Raw genomic sequence first — 27,429 nt, 5'->3', positions numbered from 1 at the left:
CTAATGGCCTAAGGGGGCCGATTAGGCTACCGTAGTCATTTACTCCGACACAGGTTGTGAATTGTCAGGAGGAGCTTAGGGTTGTCAGTATTTGCAGGTTGTTAATTGTGTTTTGTGTTGTGTATTTTGAAAGTACTTTCAGATATGAATGTCTTTTGAATTTCAGATTTGCAGTATTGACCATATGAAGAATTTTATGAATTCTAGAGATCTATTTTTAGCACTTAAAAAATGTAGTTTCATAGGAGTATAAAAGTGCAGACGAGAAGAAACTGCAAGTTTTAGTTTCAGATAAGAAACTGCAAGTTCAGTTTCAGATAAGAAATGCAACTTTCAGAGGCAGAGCATTTATATTAACACGGCCTTTTCAAACAGGGTTAACATCATGTTGGAAGTTTTATTCATGGTCGAAAATGGAATTATCAGCCAGTTAATATCATGTTAATCAACATTCATGCATAGCACATCTTCATATGATGCACAGTCAAAATGCCCACACAATGTTGAGTGTGCGAAACAGAGAGAAAACGAGGGCGGAGTTTTGGCAAGTGTTGGACGTGGTTTTGGGCTGCCCCGTCTAGGCTTTCATTTTTAACATGCGCAGCCCACGACCTCAGATGGGAGGGCCTGTTTGTATTTTCTTAGGGCCGTCATGTATCGACCGGCCTATGGACCTCCCATCCGAGGTTTTATTTTTTGGCAACCCAATTTATGTTTTTTTTGAAGAAAACGTAGCGGTCTGTTCTATTTTTCTATATAAGAATAGGAACGCCAGGTACAACTTATGTTTCCCTTTTAACTGTATTATATATATTTAAATTATTTTATATGTTATTATATATTATTTTTATTGTCATCATATATTTAACAGATACTTACATATGTAAGAAAACAATATCCCACATCTTATTAACTTATAAAAATAATTTCTTAACAAATAAAATCCTGGATTGTTTTGGCACGAAAATCCTAGTGATTGTGTACAAAAGCTTGGTAAGATTTAAGGACGAGTGTAATAATATCACTTATTATTTAAATATATTTATAACAAAATGCTCAGCCCTTTTTTATTTTTTGATAACATTGCTGGCCCAACCCAACATTATAATTAGAATCAGCCCAGCAAAATCGTATATCTAGATAAAGTGCAAATGGCCTGTAATTTTTTAGGAAATAAAATAAATGGGCTGCATGAAAGCTACATTAATTGTTCACCCAGCCCAGCTAATGGCTGTATTTCAAAAAAAAAGATCAAATTGACTGTAAATTCTACCGCGCAAAAAAAAGACTGTAAATTCTGAAAAAATAGGTTGAATACGTGCCACATTTTTGGAGGCTGAAATGTGGGCCAATAGGTTGAAACCAACGCAAGTCGTTGTAAATTTAGTCAACAAATGATTCTGACATGTTAGCCATTGGATTTACATCCAACGGCCAGCATCCATCTTCAATCTCTCATCTTCTTCCTCCAGCACCGCCGGGACCACCTCCCGCCTCCTGCTGCTAGCAGCTCTGCTTAGCACGCTTCGCTATGAAGCGCTACTCCACCGTTGGCCAGGCAATCCCTCCAACCCTCCACACCTCCTGTTCTTCTCCACCGACTGCCGAACCACACCGCACTAGAACCAGTTAACCCTCGTACACCTCTCCGTCTGCGACTCTACTCCCGCGTCTTCCCATCTCCGGCTCGTTGCTGTCCGGGGCCTCTCCGTCGTCCACCACCTTGGATGCGCTCGGCGCGGCATGGTCAACGTGGTCAACGAATGACACCATCGGAAGTAGGCTGTGCATGGAGAGGCTGAAAGTTGGGTCCACGGCCGCACACAAGGAAATGCCTCCTTATTACGCGCAAAATAATGATTCCTCCACCTGACATCTGGGACCCACCGGAAGGGCCTCTGTATTTCGCGAAAAAAACATGCCCCCCGCTGACTTGTCGGACCCACCAGCTATCTTCGCATGCAAGGAAGTGCCTCCTTATTACGCACAAAAAAATGAATACTCCCCCTGCCAGCTGGAACCCAGCATACTGGGAGGCTGACTTGTGGGCCTACCAAGTTGACGGGGATGGAGGGCTTTGTCAACTTAGTCAATATGAACGATTCTAGCTCCTGTTACCGTACGATGTTCATCCAACGGCTGTAGTGCTTCTTCAACCTCTGGTCTTCTTGCTCCAGTCGCCCAAACCAGCGCCGGTCGTGCCGCGTGCTCCTACCTCCCGTGGCCGGCTGTGATGCCGCGGAGGCCTCACCGCCCCCTACTACTCCCACCGCTGGCCAGGCCATCCCTCTACTCACCCACACCCACTATTAATCTACGGCGACAGCAGCCTCACACCGCAGCCGAACCAGTGAACCCTCGTACTCCTCTTCGCGTGGGCATCCACTGATGCGTCTTCCCCGGCTCTGAGTCATCCCCTTCCTAGGCCTCACCGTCGTCCACCACCATGGTGCTCTCGGCGCGGCGTGGTCAACGTGGTCAAGGAACGACTTCCATCGGACGTGGACTATACATGGAGAGGCTGACAGCTGGGTCCACGGTCGCAGCAAGGAAGTGCCTCCTTATTACGCGAAAAATAATGATTCCTCCACCTGACAGCGGGGACCCACCAGACGGGCCACCGTATTTCACGAAAAAAAGTTTCCCCCTGACTGCTAGGACCCACCAGCTACATCTTCGCACGCAAGGAAGTGCGTCCAGGCAAAAAAAAATTATTCGCCCCCCTGACTGCTGGGACCCACCAGCTACATCTTCGCACGCAAGGAAGTGCGTCCGGGCAAAAAAAAAACGATTTGCCCCCTGACTGCTGGGACCCACCAGCTACATCTTCGCACGCAAAGGAAGTGCGTCCGGGCAAAAAAAACGATTTGCCCCCTTGACTTCTGGGACCCACCAGCTACATCTTCGCACGCAAGGAAGTGCGTCCGGGCAAAAAAACGATTCGCCCCCCCTGACTGCTGGGACCCACCAGCTACATTTTCGCACGCAAGGAACTGCCTGACAGTCGGGACCCACCTGGTCGAAGAGCGTTGTCATTCTGGTCGCGAACTTGTGCGTACATACATACTGGTCGATGTAGAGGCGCGCACGTGTCGTAGTAGAGGCGCGTACGTGTCGTTGTAGAGGCGCGCACGTAGCATGTACACGTACGTACAGCGGCCAGGGTGCAAGAAAGAAAATACGGCCACGTATGTGTACATACGGGCGGGGTCTTGAACGCCTAGTCGCGCATACGTACGGCGAGGGCTCGTGTTCATGAGGAGGCAACGGAATGCGTCGTGTTCATGGGAAGGCAACGGAATGCGTCGTGTTCATGGGGAGGCAACGGAATGCGTCGTGTTCATCGGGAGGCAATGGAACGCGTGGGAGCCAACCGGCTTGGACGGAACAGGCGATGAAAACGAGGCCTGGTGTACCGCAGAACGGAGGAAACAGACCTCCTACGGTCGAAACGGGGGTCCTGTTGATCGGGAGGGGTGTGGCGTACCGCAAAACGGACGAAACGGACCTCCTATGGTCGAAACGGGGGTCCTGTTCATCGGGAGGGATGTGGCGTACCGCAAAACGGGACTCCACGGGATACTGCTCATCTCCACCGTCGACCTCCTCCAGCCTCCACGGGCTACCGTCAACCTCCTCCAGCCTCCACCGCGCGCTACTCCACCGGCTACTGTTCAACCACCCCTCCACGAGCACCCCTCCATCATCTGCTGTTCATCCAGCCCTCCACACCACGGGGTCCTGTTCAACCACCCCTCCACGGCCACCCCTCCACCATCTACTGTTCATCCAGCCCTCCACACCACGGGTTCCTGTTCATCCAGAGGCAACGCCACCGCTCACTGTTCATCCACCCCCCCCCGGCAACGCTCACTGTTCATCCCAGAGGAAGCATCGATCGGCTTCAGTTAGCAGCAGTAGCGAAGGAATCGCTCCATCGGGTTGAGTTAATAGCCATCGATTGATCGCTCGGGTTCAGTAACGCGTAGCCTGCAGTGCAGTTGCTCCGGTTCAGTTAGAGCCCAATGCCTCGCTCGGCTTCAGTTAGAGCCAACGCCTCGCACACACCCGCGTACCTATATGAGAGAAACACGCATCGCTCTCCCACCATAACTGGCAACTCCCCGAAATTTTCCTCCCCCTCGCTTCTACCACGGTTTTTTCCGTCATGGACGGCCCAAAGAATGTCATGCAGCTGCGTCTCCGGCCCGCCCAGGACGAAAGCCCATTTTCTGTCATGATTTTCTGTCATAGAAGTAGGATCCCACCACATCTATGATGATACCGGGTTTTGTCACAATTATCGTCATAGAAGTGTCATATGTATGACAGGAAAAAAATTCATTCGGCCCAAAATGTCATGGATGTGTCTTTTTTTTGTAGTGTCAAGACGCCTAATTGGACTTTCACAAAGTACATACCTTGATAAAGTTTTGAAGAAGTTCAAAATGGATCAAGCAAACAAGGGTTCTTGCCTGTGTTACAAGGTGTGAAGTTGAGTCAAACTCAATGCCCCACCACTGCAAAAGATACAGAGAAAATGAAAGATCTTCCCTATGCTTCAGCCATAGGCTCTATCATGTATGCAATGCTGTGTACCAGGCCTGATGTGTGCCTTGCTATTAGTTTAGCAGGGAGGTACCAAAGTAATCCAGGAGTGGGTCACTAGACAGCGGTCAAGAACATCTTGAAATACCTGAAAAGGACTAAGGATATGTTTCTCGTTATGGAGGTGACAAAGAGCTCATCGTAAATGGTGACGTCGGTGCAAGCTTTGACACTGATTCGGATGACTCTAAGTCACAAACCGGATACGTATTTTTATTGAACGGTGGAGCTGTAAGTTGGTGCAGTTCTAAGCAAAGCATCATGACGGGATCTACGTGTGAAGCGGAATACATAGCTGCTGATGTCTACTATGCAACCTTCTCCTTGTAGACGTTGTTGGGCCCCCAAGTGCAGAGGTTTGTAGGACAGTAGCAAATTTCCCTCAAGTGGATGACCTAAGGTTTATCAATCCGTGGGAGGCGTAGGATGAAGATGGTCTCTCTCAAACAACCCTGCAACCAAATAACAAAGAGTCTCTTGTGTCCCGACACACCCAATACAATGGTAAATTGTATAGGTGCACTAGTTCGGCTAAGAGATGGTGATACAAGTGCAATATGGATGGTAGATATAGGTTTTTGTAATCTGAAAATATAAAAACAGCAAGGTAACTAATGATAAAAGTGAGCACAAACGGTATTGCAATGCTTCAAAACAAGGCCTAAGGTTCATACTTTCACTAGTGCAAGTTCTCTCAATAATAATAACATAATTGGATCATATAACTATCCCTCAACATGCAACAAAGAGTCACTCCAAAGTCACTACTAGCGAGAACAAACGAAGAGATTATTGTAGGGTACGAAACCACCTCAAAGTTATCCTTTCTGATCGATCTATTCAAGAGTCCGTAGTAAAATAACACGAAGCTATTCTTTCCGTTCGATCTATCATAGAGTTCGTACTAGAATAACACCTTAAGATACAAATCAACCAAAACCCTAATGTCACCTAGATACTCCAATGTCACCTCAAGTATCCATGGGCATGATTATACAATATGCATCACACAATCTCAGATTCATCTATTCAACCAACACAAAGTACTTCAAAGAGTGCCCCAAAGTTTCTACCGAAGAGTCAAGATGAAAACGTGTGCCAACCCCTATGCATAAGTTCACAAGGTCACTGAACCCGCAAGTTGATGACCAAAACGTACATCAAGTAGATCACGTGAATATCCCGTTGTCACCACACATAAGCACATGCAAGACATACAACAAGTGTTCTCAAATCCTTAAAGACTCAATCTGATAAGATAACTTCAAAGGGAAAACTCAATCCATTACAGGAGAGTAGAGGGGGAGAAACATCATAAGATCCAACTATAATAGCAAAGCTTGCGATACATCAAGATCGTGCCAAATCAAGAACACGAGAGAGAGAGAGAGAGAGAGATCAAACACATAGCTACTGGTACATACCCTCAGCCCGAGGGTGAACTACTCCCTCCTCGTCATGGAGAGTGTCGGGATGATGAATATGGCCACCGGTGAGGGATCCCCCCTCCGGCAGGGTGCCGGAACAGGGTCCCGATTGGTTTTTGGTGACTACAGAGGCTTGCGGCGGCGGAACTCCCGGTCTATGGTGCTCCTGGATGTTTTTGGGGTATATGGGTATATATAGGAGGAAGAAGTAGGTCGGTGGAGCTGCAAGGGGCCCACGAGGGTGGGGGCGCGCCCAGGGGGGCAGGCGCGCCTCCCTGCCTCGTGGCCTCCTCGCTTCTTTCTTGACGTCCACTCCAAGTCCTCTGGATCACGTTTGTTCCAAAAATAACTCTCCCGAAGGTTTCATTCCGTTTGGACTCCTTTAGATAGCTTTTCTGCGAAACACTGAAATACGCAAAAAACATCAATTTGGATTAGGCCTCCGGTTAATAGGTTAGTCCCAAAAATAATATAAAAGTGTATAATAAGGCCCATTAAGCATCCAAAATAGATAATATAATAGCATGGAACAATCAAAAATTATAGATACGTTGGAGACGTATCAAGCATCCCAAGCTTAATTCTTGCTTGTCCTCGAGTAGGTAAATGATAGAAACAGAATTTTTGATGTGGAATGCTACCTAACATAATTTTCAATGTAATTCTCTTTATTGTGGCATGAATGTTCAGATCCAAAAGATTCGAGATAAAAGTTTAATATTGACATCAAAATAGTAATACTTCAAGCATGCTAACCAAGCAGTTTATGTCTTATCAAAATAACATAGCCAAAGAAAGCTTATCCCTACAAAATCATATAGTTTGGCCATGCTTCATTTTCGTTACACAAAATGCTCCCATCATGCACAACCCCAGGTTCAGCCAAGCAATTGGTTCATACTTTTTAACGCGCTTCAGCTTTTTCAACCCTCACGCAATACATGAGCGTAAGCCATGGACATAGCACTATGGGTGGAGTAGAGTATGATGATAGGGATTATGTGAGAGAACAAAAAAGGAGAAAGTCTCATATTGACGCGGCTAATCAACGGGCTATGGAGATGCCCATCAATTGATGTAAATACGATGAGTAGGGATTGCCATGCAACGGATGCACTAGAGCTATAAATGTATGAAAGCTCGTCAAAAAGAAACTAAGTGGGTGTGCATCCAACTTGCTTGCTCACGAAGACCTAGGGCAATTTTAGGAAGCCCATCATTGGAATATACAAGCCAAGTTCTTATAATGAAAAATTCCCACTAGTATATGAAAGTGACAACATAGGAGACTCTCTATCATGAAGATCATGGTGCTACTTTGAAGCATAAGTGTGGAAAAAGGATAGTAACATTGTCCCTCCTCTCTTTTTCTCTCATTTTTTTCTCCTTTTTTATTTGGTCTTCTTTGACCTCTTTTATTTTTCATAAAGTCCAGAGTCTCATCCTGACTTGTGGGGGAATCATAGTCTCCATCATCCTTTCCTCACTTGGGACAATGCTCTAATAATGAAGATCATCACACTTTTATTTATTTACAACTCAAGAATTACAACTCGATACTAAGAACAAAATATGACTCTATGTGAATGCCTCCGGCGGTGTACCGGGATATGCAATGAATCAAGAGCGACATGTATGAAAGAATTATAAGGGTGGCTTTGCCACAAATATGATGTCAACTACATGATCATGCAAAAGCAATATGACAATGATGGAGCATGTCATAATAAACGGAACGGTGGAAAGTTGCATGGCAATATATCTGGGAATGACTATGGAAATGCCATAATAGGTAGGTATGGTGGCTGTTTTGAGGAAGATATAAGGAGGTTTATGTATGATAGAGTGTATCGTATCACGGGGTGTGGATGCACCGACGAAGTTTGCACCGACTCTCAAGGTGAGAAAGGTCAATGCACGGTACCGTAGAGGCTAGCAAATTGTGGAAGGGTAAGAGTGCGTATAATCCATGGACTCACATTAGTCATAAAGAACTCATATACTTATTGCAAAAGTTTATTAGCCCTCGAAGCAAAGTACTACTACGCATGCTCCTAGGGGAAGGGTTGGTAGGAGTTAACCATCGCGTGATCCCGACCTCCACTCATAAGGAAGGCAATCAAAGAACACCCAATGCTTCAAATTTGTCACACAACGTTCACCATACGTGCATGCTACGGGACTTGCCAACTTTAACACAAGTATTTCTCAGTTTCATAATTACCCAACTAGCGTGACTCTAACATTACCACCTTTATATCTCAAAACAATTATCAAATATCAAATTTATCATAGTGTTTAAGACTCTCAAAATAATATAAGTGAAGCATGAGAGTTCATCTATTTCTTAAAAATAAAACCAGCACCATGCTCTAAAAATATATAAGTGAAGCACTAGAGCAAATGACAAACTACTCCGAAAGATATAAGTGAAGATCAATGAGTAGTCGAATAATTATGCAACTATGTGAAGACTCTCTAACATTTAAGAATTTCAGATCTTGGGATATTATTCAAACAGCAAGCAAAACAAAACAAAATGACATTTCAAGGATAGCACAGATTTATATATTTCCTTATATCATGATAAATGTTTATTATTCATGCTAGAATTGTATTAATCGGAAACTTAGTACATGTGTGAATACATAGACAAACAAAGTGTCACTAGTATGCCTCTACTTGACTAGCTCGTTAATCAAAGATGGTTAAGTTTCTTAGCCATAGACATGAGTTGTCATTTGATGAACGGGATCACATCATTAGAGAATGATGTGATTGAATTTACCCATTCCGTTAGCTTAGCACTTGATCGTTTAGTATGTTGCTATTGCTTTCTTCATGACTTATGCATGTTCATATGACTATGAGATTATGCAACTCCCGAATACCGGAGGAACACTTTGTGTGCTACCAAACGTCACAGTGTAACTGGGTGATTATAAAGGTGCTCTAAGGTGTCTCCGACGGTGTTTGTTGAGTTGCCATAGATCGAGATTAGGATTTGTCACTACGATTGTCGTAGAGGTATCTCTGGGCCCTCTCGGTAATGCACATCACTATAAGCATTGCAAGCAATGTGACTAATGAGTTAGTTACGGGATGATGCATTACGGAACGAGTAAAGAGACTTGTTGGTAACGAGATTGAACTAGGTATTGAGATACCGACGATCGAATCTCGGGCAAGTAACATACTGATGACAAAGGGAACAACGTATGCTGTTATGCAGTTTGACCGATAAAGATCTTCGTAGAATATGTGGGAGCCAATATGAGCATCCGGGTTCCACTATTGGTTATTGATTGGAGACATGTCTCGGTCATGTCTACACAGTTCTCGAACCCATAGGGTCCGCACGCTTAACGTTTGGTGATATCGGTATTATGAGTTTATGTGTTTTGATGTACCGAAGGTAGTTCAGAGTCACGGATGTGATCACAGACATGACGAGGAGTCTCGAAATGGTCGAGACATAAAGATCGATATATTGGATGGCTATGTTTGGACGTCGGAATGGTTCTGGGTGAGTTCGGGCATTTACCAGAGTACCGGGAGGTTACCAGACCCCCCCCCCCCGGGGAGTCAATGGGCCTTATTGGGCCTTAGTGGAAAGGAGGAGGAGGCGGCCCAGGTGGGGGTGCTCCCCCCCCAAGCCCAATTCGAATTGGGAGGGGAGCTGGACCCCCTTTCCTTCTCTCCTTCTCCCCCTTCGTTCCCTATCCTACTCCAACTAGGGAAGGGGGAATCCTACTCCCACCGGGAGTAGGACTCCCCCCCCCTTGGACGCTCCTAGGAGGCCGTCCCTCTCGCCCTCCTCCACTCCTTTATATACGGGGGAGGGGCACCCCATAGATACATAAGTTGATCATTGATCTCTTAGCCATGTGCGGTGCCCCCTCCACCATAATCCACCTCAGTCACATCGTTGCAGCGCTTAGGCAAAGCCCTGTGCCGGTAGCTTCATCATCACTGTCATCACGCCGTCGTGCTAACGAAACTCTCCTTCGACACTCTGTCGGATCGGAGTTCGTGGGACGTCACCGAGCTGAACGTGTGCAGATCGCAGAGGTGTTGTATGTTCGGTACTACGATTGGTCGATCGTGAAGACGTATGACTACATCAACCGTGTTGTCATAACGCTTCCACTTTCGGTCTATGAGGGTACATGGACAAGACTCTCCCCTCTCGTTGCTATGCATCACCATGATCTTGCCTTGCGTAGGAAATTTTTGAAATTATTGCGTTCCCCAACAATGAGATGTTCCAGAGTTGAAGTTGATATTTCAAGCAAATGCCCGAGTTGAGATATATGAAGTCTCCAACAAGTTCTATAGCTGTAAGATGGAGGAGAACAGTTCTGTTAGTGAGCACATACTCAGAATGTCTGGGTACCATAATCACTTGACTCAGTTGGGAGTTAATCTTCCAGATGATTGTGTCTTTGACAGAGTTCTTCAATCACTGCCACCAAGCTACAAAGGCTTCATGATGAACTAAAATATGCAAGGGTTGGAAAAGACTATTCCCGACCTCTTCGCAATGCTAAAGGCTGCGGAGGTAGAAATCAAGAAGGAGCATCAAGTATTGATGGTGAACAAACCACTAGTTTCAAGAAGAAAGGCAAGGGTAAGAAGGGGAACTTCAAGAAGAATGACAAGCAAGTTGTAACTCCCAGGAAGAAACCCAAAACCGGACCCAAGCTTGAAACTGAGTGCTTCTACTGCAAAGGGAATGGTCACTGTAAGCGGAACTGCCCCAAGTATTTGGCGGATCAGAAGGATGGCAAAGTGAACAAAGGTATATTTGATATACATGTTATTGATGTGTACCTTACTAATTCTCGTAGTAGTGCCGGGGTATTTGATACCGGTTCAGTTCCTCATATTTGTAACTCAAAACAGGGACTATGAATCAGACAAAGATTGGCTAAGGACGAGGTGACGATGCACATCGAGAATGGTTCCAAGGTCGATGTGAGCGCCGTCGGCATGCTACCTCTACATCTACCTTTGGGATTAGTTTTAGACCTGAATAATTGTTATTTGGTGCCAGTGTTGAGCATGAACATTATATCTGGATCTTGTTTAGTGCGAGACGGTTATTCATTTAAATCAGAGGATAATGGTTGTTCTATTTATATGAGTAATATCTTTTATGATCATGCACCCTTGCAGAGTGGTCTATTTCTGTTGAATCTTTATCGTGATGATACACATATTCATAATATGTAATAAGATGCAAAGTTGATAGTGATAGTGCAACTTATTTGTGGCACTGCCGTTTGGGTCATATCGGTGTAAAGCGCATGAAGAAACTCCATAAAGATGTACTTTTGGAATGACTTGATTATGAATCATTTGATACTTGCAAACCATGCCTTATGGGCAAGATGACTGATACTCCCTTCTCCGGAACAATGGAACGAGCTAATGACTTATTGGAAATAATACATACCGATGTATGCGGTCCGATGAGTGTTGAGGCTCGTGGCGGGTATCGTTATTTTCTGACCTTCACAGATGATTTAAGTAGATATGGGTATATTTACTTAATGAAACACAAGTCTGAAACATTTGAAAATTTCAAAGAATTTTAGAGTGAAGTGGAGAATCATCGTAACAAGAAAATAAAGTTTCTACAATCTGATCGTGGAGGTGAATATTTGATTTACGAGTTTGGCCTTCATTTACAACAATGTGGAGTAGTTTCATAGCTCATGCCACCTGGAACACCACGACATAGTGGTGTGTCCGAATGTTGTCACCGCACTTTATTAGATATGGTGCGATCTATGATGTCTCTTACCGATTTACCATATCGTTTTGGGGTTATACATTAGAGACAGCTGCATTCACGTTAAATAGGGCACCGTCAAAATCCGTTGAGACGACACCGTATGAACTGTGGTTTGGCAATAAACCTGAGCTATCGTTTCTTAAAGTTGGGGGATGCGATGCTTGTGTCAAAAGGCTTCATCCTGATAAGCTCGAACCCAAATTGGAGAAGTGTGTCTTCATAGGATACCCTAAGGAAACAATTGGGTACACCTTCTACCACAGACCCGAAGGCAAGATCTTTGTTGCCAAGAAGGGAACCTTTCTAGAGAAAGAGTTTCTGTCGAAAGAAGTGAGTGGGAGGAAAGTAGAACTTGATGAGGTAATTGTACCTTCTCAATTTGGAAAATAGCTCATCCAAGAAATCCGTTCCCGTGATGCCTACACCAACTAGAGAGGAAGCTAATGATAATGATAATGAAACTTTAGATCAAGTTGCTACAGATTCTCATAAGTCAACTAGAGCACGATCCGCACCAAAGTGGTACGACAATCCTATTCTGGAAGTCATGTTACTTGACCATGACGAGCCTATGAACTATGAAGAAGCTATGATGAGCCCGGATTCTGATAAATGGCTTGATGCCATTAAATCTGAGATAGGATCCATGTATGAGAACAAAGTGTGGACTTTGGTGGACTTGCCCGATGATTAGCGACCCATAGAGAATAAATGGATCTTCAAGAAGAAGACTGACACTAACGGTAATGTTACTATCTACAAAGCTCGACTTGTTGCGGAAGGTTTTCGACAAGTCCAAAGAGTTGACCACGATGAGACTTTCTCACCCGTAGCGATGCTTAAGTCTGTCCGAATCATGTTAGCAATTGCCGCATTTTATGATTATGAAATCTGGCAAATTGATGTCAAAACTGCATTCCTTAATAGATTTCTTAAAGAAGAGTTGTATATGATGCAACTAGAAGGTTTTGTCGATCCTAAAGGTGCTAACAAAGTGTGCAAGCTCCAACAATCCATTTATGGACTGGTGCAAGCATCTCGGAGTTGGAATATACACTTTGATGATGTGATCAAAGCATATGGTTTTATACAGACTTACGATGAAGCCTGTATTTACAAGAAAGTGAGTGGGAGCTCTGTAGCATTTCTGATATTTATATGTGGATGACATATTGCTAATTGGAAATGATATAGAATTTCTGGATAGCATGAAAGGATACTTGAATAATAATTTTTCAATGAAAGACCTTGATGAATCTGCTTATATATTGGGCATCAAGATCTATAGGGATAGATCAAGACGCTTAATAGGACTTTCAAAAAGCACATGCCTTGACAAAGTTCTGAAGAAGTTTCAAAATGGACCAGTCAAAGAAAGGGTTCTTACCTGTGTTACAAGGTGTGAAATTGAGTCAGACTCAAAGTCCGACCATGATAGAAGATCGAGAGAAAACAAAAGTCATTACCTATGCCTCACCCATAGGTTCTATTATGTATGCCATGTTGTATACCAAACCTGATGTGTGCCTTGCCATAAGTTTGGCAGGGAGGTACCAAAGTAATCTAGGAGTGGATCACTGGACAACGGTCAAGAATATCCCAAAGTACCTAAAAAGAACCAAGGATATGTTTCTCGTTTATGAAGGTCATGAAGAGCTCGTCGTAAAGGGTTACATCAATGCTAGCTTCAACGCAGATCCGGATGACTCCAAGTCACAAACCGGATACGTATTTATATTGAATGGTGGAGCTGTCAGTTGGTACAGTTCCAAGCAGAGCGTCGTGCGGGATCTACATGTGAAGCAGAGTACATAGCTGCTTTAGAAGCAGCACATGAAGGAGTTCATATCCAATCTGGGTGTAATACCCAGTGCACCGGGTCCAATGACAATCTTTTGTGATAACGCTGGAGCAATTGCCTTATGGAATCTAGGTTTCACAAGAGAACTAAACACATCAAGAGACGCTTCAACTCCATTCATGAAATGGTCAAGGATGGAGATATAGAAATTTGCAAAGTACATACAGATCTAAATGTGGCAGACCTGTTGACTAAACCTCTTCCGCGGGAAAACATGATCAACACCAAGACTCCATGGGTGTTAGATTCATTACTATGTAATCTAGATTATTGACTCTAGTGCAAGTGGGAGACTGTTGGAAATATGCCCTAGAGGCAATAATAAAGTGGTTATCATTATATTTCCTTAATCATAATAAAGGTTTATTATTCATGCTAGAATTTTATTGACCGGAAACTTAAATACATGTGTGGATACATAAACAAATATCGTGTCCCTAGTGAGCCTCTATTAGACTAGCTCGTTGATCAAAAGATGGTTAATGTTTCCTAACCATAGACATGTGTTGTCACTTGATAACGGGATCACATCATTAGGAGAATGATGTGTTGGACAAGACCCTTCCGTTAGGATAGCATATGACCGTTCAATTTTTGCTACTGCTTTCTTAATGTCAAAATCTTGGGCAAGTAACATACTGAGAGACAAAGGGAACTACGTATGTTGTCATAAAGGTTCGACCTATAAAGATCTTCGTAGGATATGTAGGAACCAATATGGGCATACATGTCCCGCTATTAGTTATTGACAGGAGAGGCGTCTCGGTCATGTCTACATCATTCTCAAACTTGTAGGGTCCACACGTTTAGCGTTCGTTGACGATATAGTATTTTATGAGTTATGTGAATTGGTGACTAAATGTTGTTTGGAGTCCCGGGTGAGATCACAGACATGAGGAGGAGCTCCGGAATGGTTTGGAGGTAAAGATTGATATATAAGATGATAGTATTTGGTCTCCGAAAAGGTTTCAGAATGTACCGGGTATTTATTGGATCACTGGAAGGGGTCCCGGGAGGCCACGAGGAGTTATTGGGCTTAACATGCCAAGAAGAGGGGAGCACACCACCCCACAAGGGGACTGACGCGCCCCACATCATGGCGCCGGCCCTAGGGAAGGAAGGGAAGAGGGCCAGCCCCCTCTTACCTTCTCTTCCACGTGAGAAAAAGGAGGGGGGCGCCTCCCCTCCTGCCTTCTCTGCGCCATAGGAAGGAAAGGGGGCGCACCTAGGGTAGGAGCCCAGGGAGGCTGCCGGGCCCCTTGGGGGCGCCCCTAGGGTTGCCTCCCCTCCCCTACCTATATATATGTGAGGATAGGAGGGGGAAACACACACCACGATTCCCAAGCCATGTGCGGCGCCCCCTCTCCCTCTAGTTCTAGTTCCTCCTCCGCCCACATCCGTAGTGCTTGGCGAAGCCCTATGGAATAGTTTCACCACCACCGTCACCAGACCGTCACCACACCGTCGTGCTGCCGGAACTCATCTACTACCTCGTCTCTCTTGCTGAATCGAGAAGGCGAGGACGTCATCGAGCTGAACGTGTGCTGAATGCGGAGGTGCCATACATTCGGTACTTGATCGGGATGGATCGTGAAGGTGTACAACTACATCAACCACGTTGATAAACGCTTCTGCTTAGCGATATACAAGGGTATATAGAAGCTCTCCCCATCTCGTAGCTATGCATCTCCATGGATAGATCTTGCCTGTGCGATTTTTTTTGTTTTCCATGCAACGTTCCCCAACAAATACTACCCTCAAAGGTCTCATTCGGTATGGAGGATTTTCATAAGAAAAACAAAGGAACAAGGATTCTAGAGAAAAATTTCCTATAGATGCATTCGTTTTGTAGGAAATGCATACATGAATTTCATAGGAATACTATTCATTTCCTATGTTTTTGGAGGAAACTATACATCCACTCAAAGCTCATTTTACCCGTAGGAACGAGGCAAGTCAATTCCGTAGGATGGCAAGTGCCATCCTATCAAATTCCTATACTACTCCTAATTCCTACATTTTGGTTTCCACCAAACCAAATGAGCCTGAAAACTTCTGCGACCCCCTATACTTGTGGGTTATCAAGAATCGCCTGCTACTTGTGAGCTACGTTGGGATTTCCCCCGAAGAGGAAGGGTGAAGCAATATAATAGCTGATAAGTATTTCCCTCAGTGAGAACCAAAGTTATCGAACCAATAGGAGAATAACACCAAGCCTAGTGAAAAACACCTGCACACACAAAGAGCAAATACTTGCACCCAACGCGGGCACGAGGGTTGTCAATCCCCTTGAACTCGTTACTTGCAAGGATCAAATCTGGCAGTGGTAGATATATAAATTGCAAAATAAAATAAAAGTAAATAATTTGCTGCAATATATTTTTGGTTTTTTGTAATATGATAAAAGTAGACCCAGGGGCTATAGTTTTTAGTAGAGGCTTCTCTCTTGAAACATATCATACAGTGGGTAAACAAATTCCTGTTGGGCAACTGATAGAAAAGCGCATAGTTATGATGTTATTCATGACAATGATCATGTATATATATAGGCATTACGTCTGTGACAAGTAGACTGAAATGATTTTGCATCTAGTACTATTACTCCACTAATTGACCGCTATCCAACATGCATCTATGGTATTAAGTTTATGACAAACAGAGTAACGCTTTAAGCAAGATGACATAATGCAGACAAAATAAACTCAAGCAATATGAATGAACCGCGTCGTTTTACCCTTAATGGCAACAATACAAATATGTGTCTCGCTACCCCTTTTGTCACGAGGTGAGGACACCACAAGATTGAACCCATTACAAATCACCTCTCCCACTAAAGATAAATCAATCTAGCTGGCCAAACCAAATGGGTAGATCAGAGAGAAATACAAAGTTATAACGATCATGCATAATAAAGTACAACAAAGACTCAATTACTTTTAATAAATAATCAGATCATAAACCCCATAATTCATTGGATCCCAACAAACACACCACAAAAGAAAATTACATCGGATATAACTCCATGAAGATCATGGATAACTTGTATTGAAGATCAAAGAGAGAGAAGAAGTCATCTAGCTACTGGCTATGGATCCGTAGGTCCCTGGTAAACTACTCACACATCATTGGAGATGTAGAAGCCCCCCGTGATCGATTCCCCCTCCGGCAGAGTACCGGAAAATGCCTCCAGATGGGATCGCGGAAGAACAGAAGCTTGCGGCGGCGAAAAAAGTGTTTCGGGTGGCTCTCTATTGGTTTCAGGATTTATGGGAATTTAGGGAGTTGGAATTAGGTCAAACGGAGCTCTCAGGGTCCCACAAACTTAGGGGGCATGCCTGGTGAGCTTGTGGTGCTCTCGTAGCTCCCCTGGTTTCCTCACGAGGCTCCTAGGGTCCCTTCTGTCCAGAAAAAATCATCGTAAAGTTTTATCGTGTTAGGACTTCCTATTGATTTCCTGAAAAACCAAAAACATGCAGAAAATAGCAAATGCCATTAAGCACTGGGTTAATAGGTTAGTTCCCAAAAATGATATAAAATTGCGTATCCTCAGGAGCATGCTGGGACATGAGATCGAACATGGAGAGAACATGGATTTGAGCGGAGGTGGGAGTTGCTGGGACAAGAGGAGGCAGGGAGTCAACATTAGGTCCGGGCCGACGACACCGGCACAAGTATCGCCGCCGGGGCACCGCGCGCACCGTCGCCTAGCTTATCCCGCCCCGTCGGGATTTGCTCGGATCCACCCTAGGTAAATATGCGGTTCTTGGAATGCCCAAGCACCTTTTTGCTGGTGCCATCATAGTTTATTTGGGGGTAAGTCCTTAATCACATGGATATATGGATTCATATTTTGAGTTTAGGAAAAAAAATGGGCTATGAATTGGGAAATTTTTCACATTAGGGTTTCACAAGTCGCCAATTTCCCTCGTGCTCTTTGTTGAGTGAACCGAATTAGCAAAAGAAAAACTTTACTTGGTGCCATCAAAACTTAACCAGGAGTAGAACATGCAATTATGATCATGGGTTGCAAACCAAACATCATCAGTCCTTATCTAGAACACTTAGAACCAGATAATGAGCAAGAACTTGACCGTCATCATTATAATTTATACACCCTCCGTAAAAAAATTTAAGTGCATTTATATCACTAAAGTAGTGATCTAAATGCTCTTATATTTCTTTACAAAGGGAGTAGAAAAAATTACTCCCCTTAATGTAATAAATTAACACCAAGCTACTATGATACTGATGTTATATACATGCTTAACATATTTGCATGTAACTGTGAACTAGAACAACTTGAATGTAAAACGGAAATGAGGTGGTCAATATCAAGTATGGGATTAGCCATTGGAGGCAAAGGCGAGGCCCCATGCATGCTTGGTGCAGGCACGGTAAAGGTCAGCGCAACACTGGTGTGGTTGCATGGTGAAGGTCAGCGCAACAATAATGTGGTGCACGGTGAAGGTCAGCGGAACAGCGTTTTACATTTTACGTCGTAACTGCCCAATTTTGCCCCTTTGTCATGTATATGAAAGAATGACCGCATCATGCAATGCACGGGAGGAGGGAATGAGGAGAGCACATGGCCAGTGGCAAATCTACAAAAAAATGAAGGGAAGGGGGGAGGCTGGGCTGCCTGGGTCACACAAACATGTGTTAGGCCGGGCTGACATGTGGCTCGGGTGGGCCTTGAAACTAGTAGTAAAAGCTAATTTTACAGTGTCTTGAAACCCCCAATGCATGAGAATTAAATACCGCTACACCTCCCGATCCCTGCATTCTACGCAAACTAATCCGAGGGCAGATTCGTCAAGGGGGATGGCAAGAGTTTTTCTTGGTACGCACGCTTAACCCTATATATACAAACACAATTGGGAACGGAGGGAGCACGCAATATATCACATTAGCAACCATACAACAAACTTTGTATCAATTATCTGCCAAATGAACTTTGTATCAATTATGATATACTCCAGTAGTAAAAAATGAGAAACACAAAGCAGCACATTTAGTAGTTGAAACATTTCTATCTGGTTTTCATCGGAAAAAGGAGTTTTCACGGAAGAGCCAAACACACAAATAGCCCAACGACACCTTTTGCCCAGGCTTGCAGCCGCGGACACGAACCAGATCCCGCCGGTGATGGGGTTATGCGTGTCGTTAGTTTAGTTTTACCAGATCCCGGCGACCAGGCTGGGCTTAACCAGAGTAATCCCTTCCGCCCCGCCCTATCGCGCCCCTGGAGGATTCCCACGGGAGCGGCGGCGGCGAGAGGCACGGCCCCGATCTTCCCCTCAACCGCCGGGCGCCGCTTCCGGAGGGGGAGACGATGCCGCTGCGGCGGCCGAGGGCGAGGCGCGGCGTGGCGGCCCTCAGCCAGGTCCACGCCGACCTCGCCGCGCGTCCTCCAGGAGCAGGTAAGAGCATCTCCCCCCCCCCCCCCCCCCCCCCCCCCCCCCCCCCACAAGTTCCGGCTGTCCGACATGATACCCAACGCCTGGTTCTACAAGCTCCGCGACAAGGGCGCCCACGGACGCGGCGGCGTCGGGGGTGCATCATCGGTCCTCGTCGGCTGGGTCCTACCAGCAGCCGCCGTCGGCTCGGTGGAGCATGGAGGCCGTGCAGCGGCCGCCGTTGTTGGAGCCGCCGGTCATGCCGACGAAGGAGTCGCCCCGTGCCCCGCTCCCTTGCAGGGCGTCATACTACTACTCCACCAGAGACAGGGAGGTCCCGGCGCCGCCGGCTCCAAAGCCGCTGAGGCTCAAGGACGCGCAATCGCCGACGGGGAGCTCCAGGAGGCGGCACAAGGTGGGCCACGCGCCTGAAAAAAGAGGACCTGGGTCACCTCCCGCCTGCAGGAAGGAGCCCGTGGTCGGCGCGCTAAGCAGCTCTGGTGATCGCGTCAACGGTGACAGGCCTGGCGTGGTGTGCATACCTCAGCTGCGAGATACTCGAGAACGGCGGCGAGGTAGACGGGGGCGCCGGAGCCGATGTGCTGGGCGTAGCGGCGAGGGAGCGCCCGATGCGGCCGACGGGTAACTGCAGCCCGGCCGAGAGAGAGAGAGAGAGGATGGGTGTGGAGGGGAGCACGTGGGTGGGCCAGGGAGGGAAAGGGACGAGAGAGGAGAGAGAGACGCTGGCAGGTGGGTCAGCGCCTGCAAGACGGCGAATTAAACCCCCAGGTGCCCCCCAGCTCCCTGGGTTTGCCTTGGGGTCGCCGGCTCATTTTTTGGCCAGATCCGGCGCTAATCGAGGTTGTGGGGGCGCGAGTGGGACTTTTTTCATCCGCCGGCGGTTAAAAAGTGCTCCTGGGGGCCTTCCTGGGGGGACGGGTGGAGATGCTCTAAGTTGACTAGATCTCGCGGCCCCGGCCGTCTCGTCCCCGTTCCTAGGGTTCCGATGCGCGCGACTGACATCCCGGTATTTTAATTCTTTTGCGGGAGCGACTAACATGTATATCCCGTTTGGATCGGTGCAGGAGAGGCCGTACATGATGCTGCGGATGAACGAAGCCGGCGGCGGCGAGGGCAGCGATTACGGGAGCTACAAGTACGAGGAGGAGCTGGAGCACCACCTCCGCCTCCGCCACCAGGAGCACCCGGGTGGCGTCGATGGTGCTGCTGTGATATCGAGGCTGAGGGTGAGGACAAGTGCTAGGATTGGACGAGCTCTCTGAGGAGAGTTGGGTACGAGGAGGAGGGGTTCGATGATGAGGAGGAGGTGGAGGATGTGGAGCCAGAGCTAAACACTGCAGAGTACGAGGATGACTAGGCCTATGCGCGAGTGCTTCAGTACGCCAAGGAGCGTGAGGTCTCCGCGCAGCTTATGGGCCCTCGCTGGGATTCAGCGATATTTTCTTTATGGATTTTTTTTCCAGCTCAATTCATGTTTCCCTCGGACTGCTGATGTGCACTTTTGCTTTATAGGGCGGGCAGTGAGCATGTCGAGGATCACATAAATGACGTGCAGGTAGTGATTTATGTTTCCTTGTCTTGGATGGATTTAATTTTTGTATTTGCAAGTTGGAAGGTCAAAGGTGGGAGCACCCAAATTTTGTTAATGTGTGACATACAGTGTAGTACTTGCTTATTTCATTGAAGCAGTGACATAATTCCTTGGTAGAGCTAATTTATTCTCTGATATATTATGCTAAAAGTGGTAAATTTACCTCTTGCCATGTTTTCTCCGGGGATTGTGGCATGCACCTCTGATTCGTCTAATTTATGCACGAAGAACTTACTGTGTTTTTGCTTACTTATTGAAACCAGCCAAATTTGACTGAGTAACTTACATTTACAAATCGGCATGTTATTGAAAAAACACAGGATTCATGGCAAGAGGTTGATCCAGATGAGTACTCATATGAGGCAAGTTTTTTTTGCTTTATTCCCTTTGGTGCCTGGGCTTGCATCTAAAGTTCCAAGATGCAATGCTAATGGTTCTAGTCATGGTTTCAGGAATTAGTTGCATTGGGCGGAGTGGTTGGTACAGAAAGAACAGATCTCTCTGCTGATTCTTCCTTACCTTCAGTAACTTACAACACAAAAGACATGCAAGACGGCAACACAGAAAAGTACGTTCAAATACTTTTAAGTTTCATAGCCTTCCAATAATATATATTATTAAAGTGGCATGCTAACTTGTAATTATTGTTGGTAGATGTGTAATTTGTTGCATGGGATTTGAGGAAGGTGAATCCTTGGTTGCACTTCCCTGCAAGCATTCATACCACCCTGACTGCATTAACCAGTCAAATAAATCAGGTACAGCGCCACTTTCGACCTAGTTATTGTTAGAACATATACAATAGTTCCCCATAGATGAGGATTGCCTATGTTTTCATGGTATGAAGCATATCAGGCAATCACACTTGCGCCTGAATGAAAAATGTAAGGTTCCTTTGTACCTCTACTATACACCAACCGTCTATGCTTATTAATCTAGTCATCGTCTATGCTTATTAATCTGGTGACCTGAATAGAAAATGTAGGGTTCCTTTGTACCTCTACTATTCACCATACGTCTATGCTTATTTTATCGGATGTCCCCGAAGGGACCGTCTATGCTTATTACTATACTTATTATGCAGCTATGGCTTGCTGTAGCCTTATACCATTGTCTGAAATACACTTCTATGCGCATATCTCTCTGGAGCACTGTATGATCAAATATCTATGATTTAGTTTCTTATATACCCTTTTTAAAAGCTAGTTCCATATATTCCTTTTGCTGTCTTAAGTCAAGTAGAATATCATAAGTAGTGGGCGCTATTGAAAGAGGTATGCCATAGTAATTATAAGTAGTACATCCATTTTGGCCACAAAAGAGTTCAAGTAGTTGCTAGTGCTATAGTTTAAGCAGTTTTGTCATCCTTCTTTGGTTAAATGAAGATGGCACGATGAAAGAAAAAGAAAGGGAGGCCACTTTGTTGTGCCCGTTAGCATTTTCTTTCTCTGTTTGGGCTTCAGTTTCTTGAACAACATCACTGTTTACAAGTCACCTGTGGCATTTATAACCAGTCAAAATGTCACTGATTACCAACACTCAATTATGCACTGAAAACAGCAATCTTCTTTGTTATATTTAGAGACGTGGCTATAGAACAAACATGTGATGCATAGTGCTTCAGAGCACCCCCCCCCCCCCTATTTAGGCAAGTATGAAAGCGCTGTCCCATGCGGTTTCCAAAAAAGTAAAAGAAGGCGTGGCAAGTAATGAGCTTTCCCAGGTGAAATGCGACGACCCAGTCTAGTGCATATGCCATCTTATTATCAGCAAGTAATGAGCTGTCCCAGGTAAAACGCGACCATGCAGTAATAGCATGTGGTTGCAGATCGCATGGCCCGCAGGGGTGTGCGCCCGGTTTTGCAAAATAGTGCAGCTGCACCTTTTAGACTTTTGGCTTATTTAGTTATTTACCATTAGGGCCAAGTTATTTACCATTAGACCTAAATTCAGTTTACAATATTGACTTGTATGAGTCAAGTAATGAATTTAAGGTTTGGCAATCAAGTATGTTTAAACTAGTGGACTGGAGAGTTTTTTTCCACTGTTGCCTGGATCAATGAAACACTTGGACAGTCTTCATGTGCCAGCTAGTGAAGTTAGTTAAGGACGTGAAGTTACACATAACTCTATTCTCGGCATGGATTATATATCCAATAGCTTAGTGGGCTGATGCAATAGCTAGGTGGACCATAAGAGCACATTCTCTTTGAGAAATTCTTATATAATGACCTTTGAATTGTAGCCAGTTAACTTTGCATAATTTGTATCCCTTACTACAAAAAAGTGGGCCTTACCGTGTGGGGAGGTTGCTAAAGCAATAAAAAACTTGTTCATCATTCATATCTTGATACAAATAAATCAAGTTTAAAATTCACCATACATATTGATATAAATAAAACATAATAGAGTAAAGATACATATAGAGTTCAAAACCATGCAAATATAGCTACAACAGAGAGTAAAGGTACATATAGAGTTCAAAACCATGCAAATATAGCTACAACAGAGTAAAGATACATATAACATTTGTTTATTTTTGAAATAATCTAAGAATTATTCATCTTCATGCCAAGTTGCCAACAATACAAGCTTCTGGCATTCTCTGTGACAAGAGTGCCATAGAAGTTAAAAGGCAAGTTCTATAGGACGGCGGTTCGACCCGTAATGTTGTATGGCGTTGAGTGTTGGCCGACTAAAAGGCGACATGTTCAACAGTTAGGTGTGGCGGAGATGTGCATGTTGAGATGGATGTGTGGCCACACAAGGAAGGACCGAGTCCGGAATGATGATATGCGAGATAAAGTTGGGTAGCGCTGATTGAAGAGAAGCTTGTCCAACATCGTCTGAGATGGTTTGGGCATATTCAACGCAAGCCTCCAGAAGCGCCAGTGCATAGTGGACGGCTAAAGCGTGTCGATAATATCAAGAGAGGTTGGGGTAGACCGAACTTGAATATGGGAGGAGTCCGTAAAGAGGGATCTCAAGGACTGGAGTATCAACAGAGAACTAGTCATGGACAGGGGTGCGTGGAAGCTTGCTATCCATGTGCCAGAACCATGAGTTGGTTGTGAGATCTTATGGGTTTCACCGTTTCACCTCTAGCCTACCCCAACTTGTTTGGGACTAAAGGCTTTGTTGTTGTTATTTGTTGCCAAGTTGCCAACAATAGAAATAGTCACCGACTGGTATAAAAAAGATAAAATCCATCTTCCTCACTAGTTGGACTGCTCGGGCTTGTCACCATTAGGCCCCCCACAAGCAATTGTACCCGTAGACATAGAATGTTTAGGTGTTAGCTCGCAATGTCAAATGTGTATTTAGCTTATATTGCATTGCATCTGTGTAGAGTAGAGACACGATTGATGAAGTATGTGGCTGTTACCTATGAGGGTGCCTGTGTGGGCTCTGGCCACGCACTCCCTGATGCTAGCCATCCTACTCATGCGACACCATTGGGCTTGTTCGCCACCGGCACCACCGCTCGGCCGACGCCACACGTTGTCCCTGTGTTTGAAACCTCCCCAATTGATACTGTGCCATGACCGCCCAACGGTTCCACCATGCACATTGTGCCAGTGCCGAGGCTGGCTGCCCATGATGGAAATGTGTGGTTGTGGCACAATATGCATCGGGGAGGCGTCAAACGTAGGCACATTGTGTGGCGGGTCCGATCGGTGGCAAACAAGGCCGAGGCACAAGTCGCATGATGGGGATAACCAGGATCATGGATGTTGCCAGAAGAGCCCGCTTGGACACCCTCGCAAGTAGTAGCATGTACTCCATCCATAGCGCTTGTGTTCGATGCTCAGATGTAATTCAACATGAATGTGCATTTGATACTAGTATCTAACACCTGAACATTTTTGCTGCCATCTTTGTGGCCACACATCCATGCGCATGTTGAGATGGATGTGTGGCCACACGAGAAAGGACCGAGTCCTGAATGATGATATGCCGGATAGAGTTGGGGTAGCACCGATTGAAGAGAAGCTTGTCCAACATCATCTGAGATGGTTTGGGCATATTCAACACAGGCCTCCAGAAGCTCCAGTGCATAGCGGACGGCTAAAGCGTGCTGATAATGTCAAGAGAGACCAGGGTAGACCGAACTTGACATGGGAGGAGTCCGTAAAGAGAGATATGAAGGATTGGAGTATCACCAAAGAACTTGCCATGGACAGGGGTGCGTGGAAGCTTGCTATCCATGTGCCAGAACCATGAGTTGGTCGCGAGATCTTATGGGTTTCACCTCTAGCCTACCCCAACTTGTTTGGGACTAAAGAGGCTTTGTTGTTGTTGTTGTTGTTGGTGGTGGTGCAGTTGCTCGTGGGGGTCCAGCAGGTGGAAACCCCTGGCCGTTTGAGTAGCTAAGAAGATGAATCTTTCTTTTCATGCTGGTGACCGTGTATATTCTGTTGGTGGCAGCTTTGCATGTAGGTGCAATAAGTCTTAGATTATTTCTAAAATAAATAAATTCTTAGATATATATTTACTTAATTGTCAGAGTTGTATTTGCATGGTTTATGTACCAGACTATGTTTTATTTATATCTATGTGTATAGCGAATCCTAAACTTCATATAATTTTGGTTAACATGAATGAATGAAAACATTTTTCTTGTCATAGCAACCTCCCGACATCCCAAGATATTTTTTTTTCTAAGAAATACACCTTATCAGAAGTTTACGCCTATAATCCAAAGGTTATTATGCTTGTTAAATTCTTCCCATATAAGAATTGCTCGACAAGAATATGATCTATACGAAAAAATTCTGCTCTGGCAAAGCATTCATCATGCTTATTTTCTGCTTGTGGTCAGTATGATTTTACAAAGAGCATATGCGCTTTTTTATCTGCTTCAGCTAAAAAAACTTTTATTCAGTATTAAGAGCATGATTTTTTGCGTGTTAATTAGAGAGGTAATTCAAGTCAGCTATGATGTCTAAAAGGATTGTGTTTCCTTGATAGAGGCCACAAGTAGTTTAGCCAGCATGTCGAAGTTGAAGTTGAATCTGACATCCACAAGGAAAATGTATTAATCTTGTGCAAAGGTATCAATATGACTTGCGTAAGGAAAATCTATTAATCTGCGTGTTGTTTCCTTGCTACATTACTTAAGTTGTATATATCGTGGCTCCATGCCAGAGTCCTCTACCGGTAGATTGTGTATTGTTGATCCCATATTAGTAGAGGATTATGTGCACGCAAGTGTAGTGCCTGTGCGTTTGCTATTGAACCGCAAAAACTGATTGCAGTTGTATTTGATTATTAGTACTCTCCGTTCCTAAATACTCCCTCCGTTCCAAAATAGATGACTCAACATTGCATCTATTTTGAAACGGAGGGAGTATAAGTCTTTGTTGAGATTCAACTATGGACTACATACAAAGCAAAATGAGTGAATCTACACTCTAAAATGCATCTGTATACATCCGTATGTGGTCCATAGTAGAATCTTTAAGACTCATATTTAGGAACGGAGGGAGTACTATACGACAGCCAATGCACTTGTTGCTTGACATCATAAAAAGCAATACACCAAGTATCAACCAATGGCACGTGTCATGGCTGGATTCTGAAATTTGAAAGTTAGGATGACAGGGTACAGGGAGGGGTGGCCGGGCGACCGGGATTGGGGAGCAGGGGTGGCCGGGAAAAGAAATCATGGGTGGATTGACTGGTTGGTTCGGTGTCACAGTAAAAGAAATCCTGTACCATCGTGTACTGATCAAATAACCCCATTTAAAACATGAGTAAGGTGGTTCTGGTTTGATTGAGTTGTGTATAGCGGCAAATGAGGGGTTCGAGACTTCACAATTGCGTTACTTGTTTTTGCTTTGTTTATATATATTTTTAAATCAAAAGAGGTCTGGTGGGGTTGACCTCACCAACAACTTGAATTGCGGCTCTCTCAGATTGTTGACAGGATTTCGTTAACTATGTGCAGGTATGCGCAATGTGTAGCGCCGAAGTTTCTACCTCAACAAACAAGCAGGCATGACCAATAGTTGGCACGTTATATCGAGGAAAAAGAAGTTGGCAGTTGGGAGTATGTAGTAGCTGCATCATTATATTATCCCTGATGTTTAAACCAGAGCAGCAAAAACTTGTACAAACTTGCAAAGGGACAAACTTGTACAAATTATCTAATGCACAGAGATATACTGGGAAATGTTGGACTATTATTTATTTTTTGGAAAATTTCATGATTATTCATTAAAGCACAAAGATATATTGGGAAATATTTGATTGATATCTATATATATATTAGAATGCGAATAATTGGTAAATAATTAATATTGGCCTGTATATTTGGCTACAAATAAACACTAATTAATTTTTGATATTCGAGAGTTAATTTTGTTCTAAAATAGTGCTTCAGCAGAGACTATAAATATCAAGTATCTTTGTTCGTATATAGCACCAACTTTCGTGTATTATCTCCTGCCAAAAGACGTACTTGTCTCTCGGCAAAATACGTGCCTCGTGCAAGCGATCGGGTAGGTTATGTGGACTTAACTTGTACGAAGCGTAATAGAATATCATTGAGTTTGTGCAGCTAATATGTTTTTAATTGCATTTGTGCAGCGAAAGGATGAGGCGATCGGGAGGCCCACCCAGCATTGGAGGCACTGGGGAGGACTCGACCCAACCAACAAATCAGTTTGGCCACCTCCTCACCCATGCTCCGGCTACTATAGGAGCGCGGACAAGTAGTCGAG

The 27,429-nt window shown here is 44.7% G+C and overlaps 1 protein-coding gene across 2 annotated transcripts; it reads left to right on the top strand.

Annotated features, from left to right (window-relative positions):
- The first annotated feature begins 18,787 nt into the window (after positions 1 to 18,787).
- Positions 18,788 to 26,913, top strand: LOC123112531 (E3 ubiquitin ligase BIG BROTHER-related). Of its 2 annotated transcripts, XM_044533542.1 has the most exons (6): positions 20,473 to 20,509; positions 20,626 to 20,668; positions 21,025 to 21,066; positions 21,157 to 21,272; positions 21,359 to 21,462; positions 26,655 to 26,913. In XM_044533542.1, exons 1-6 carry the CDS (start codon positions 20,475 to 20,477, stop codon positions 26,669 to 26,671), a joined length of 357 nt encoding a protein of 118 aa, XP_044389477.1. In that variant the 5' UTR covers positions 20,473 to 20,474; the 3' UTR covers positions 26,672 to 26,913. The 2 variants fall into 2 exon arrangements, 1 of the variants encoding a protein (XP_044389477.1); XR_006455543.1 differs by lacking the exons at positions 21,157 to 21,272; positions 21,359 to 21,462; positions 26,655 to 26,913 and adding an exon at positions 18,788 to 19,116 and having other exon boundaries at positions 20,178 to 20,668; positions 21,025 to 21,072.
- Positions 26,914 to 27,429: the final 516 nt, after the last annotated feature.

This window comes from Triticum aestivum, chromosome 5B (genome assembly GCF_018294505.1).
Source record: "Triticum aestivum cultivar Chinese Spring chromosome 5B, IWGSC CS RefSeq v2.1, whole genome shotgun sequence".
NCBI lineage: Eukaryota > Viridiplantae > Streptophyta > Magnoliopsida > Poales > Poaceae > Triticum > Triticum aestivum.
This window is presented reverse-complemented; position numbering and strand designations above follow the sequence as displayed.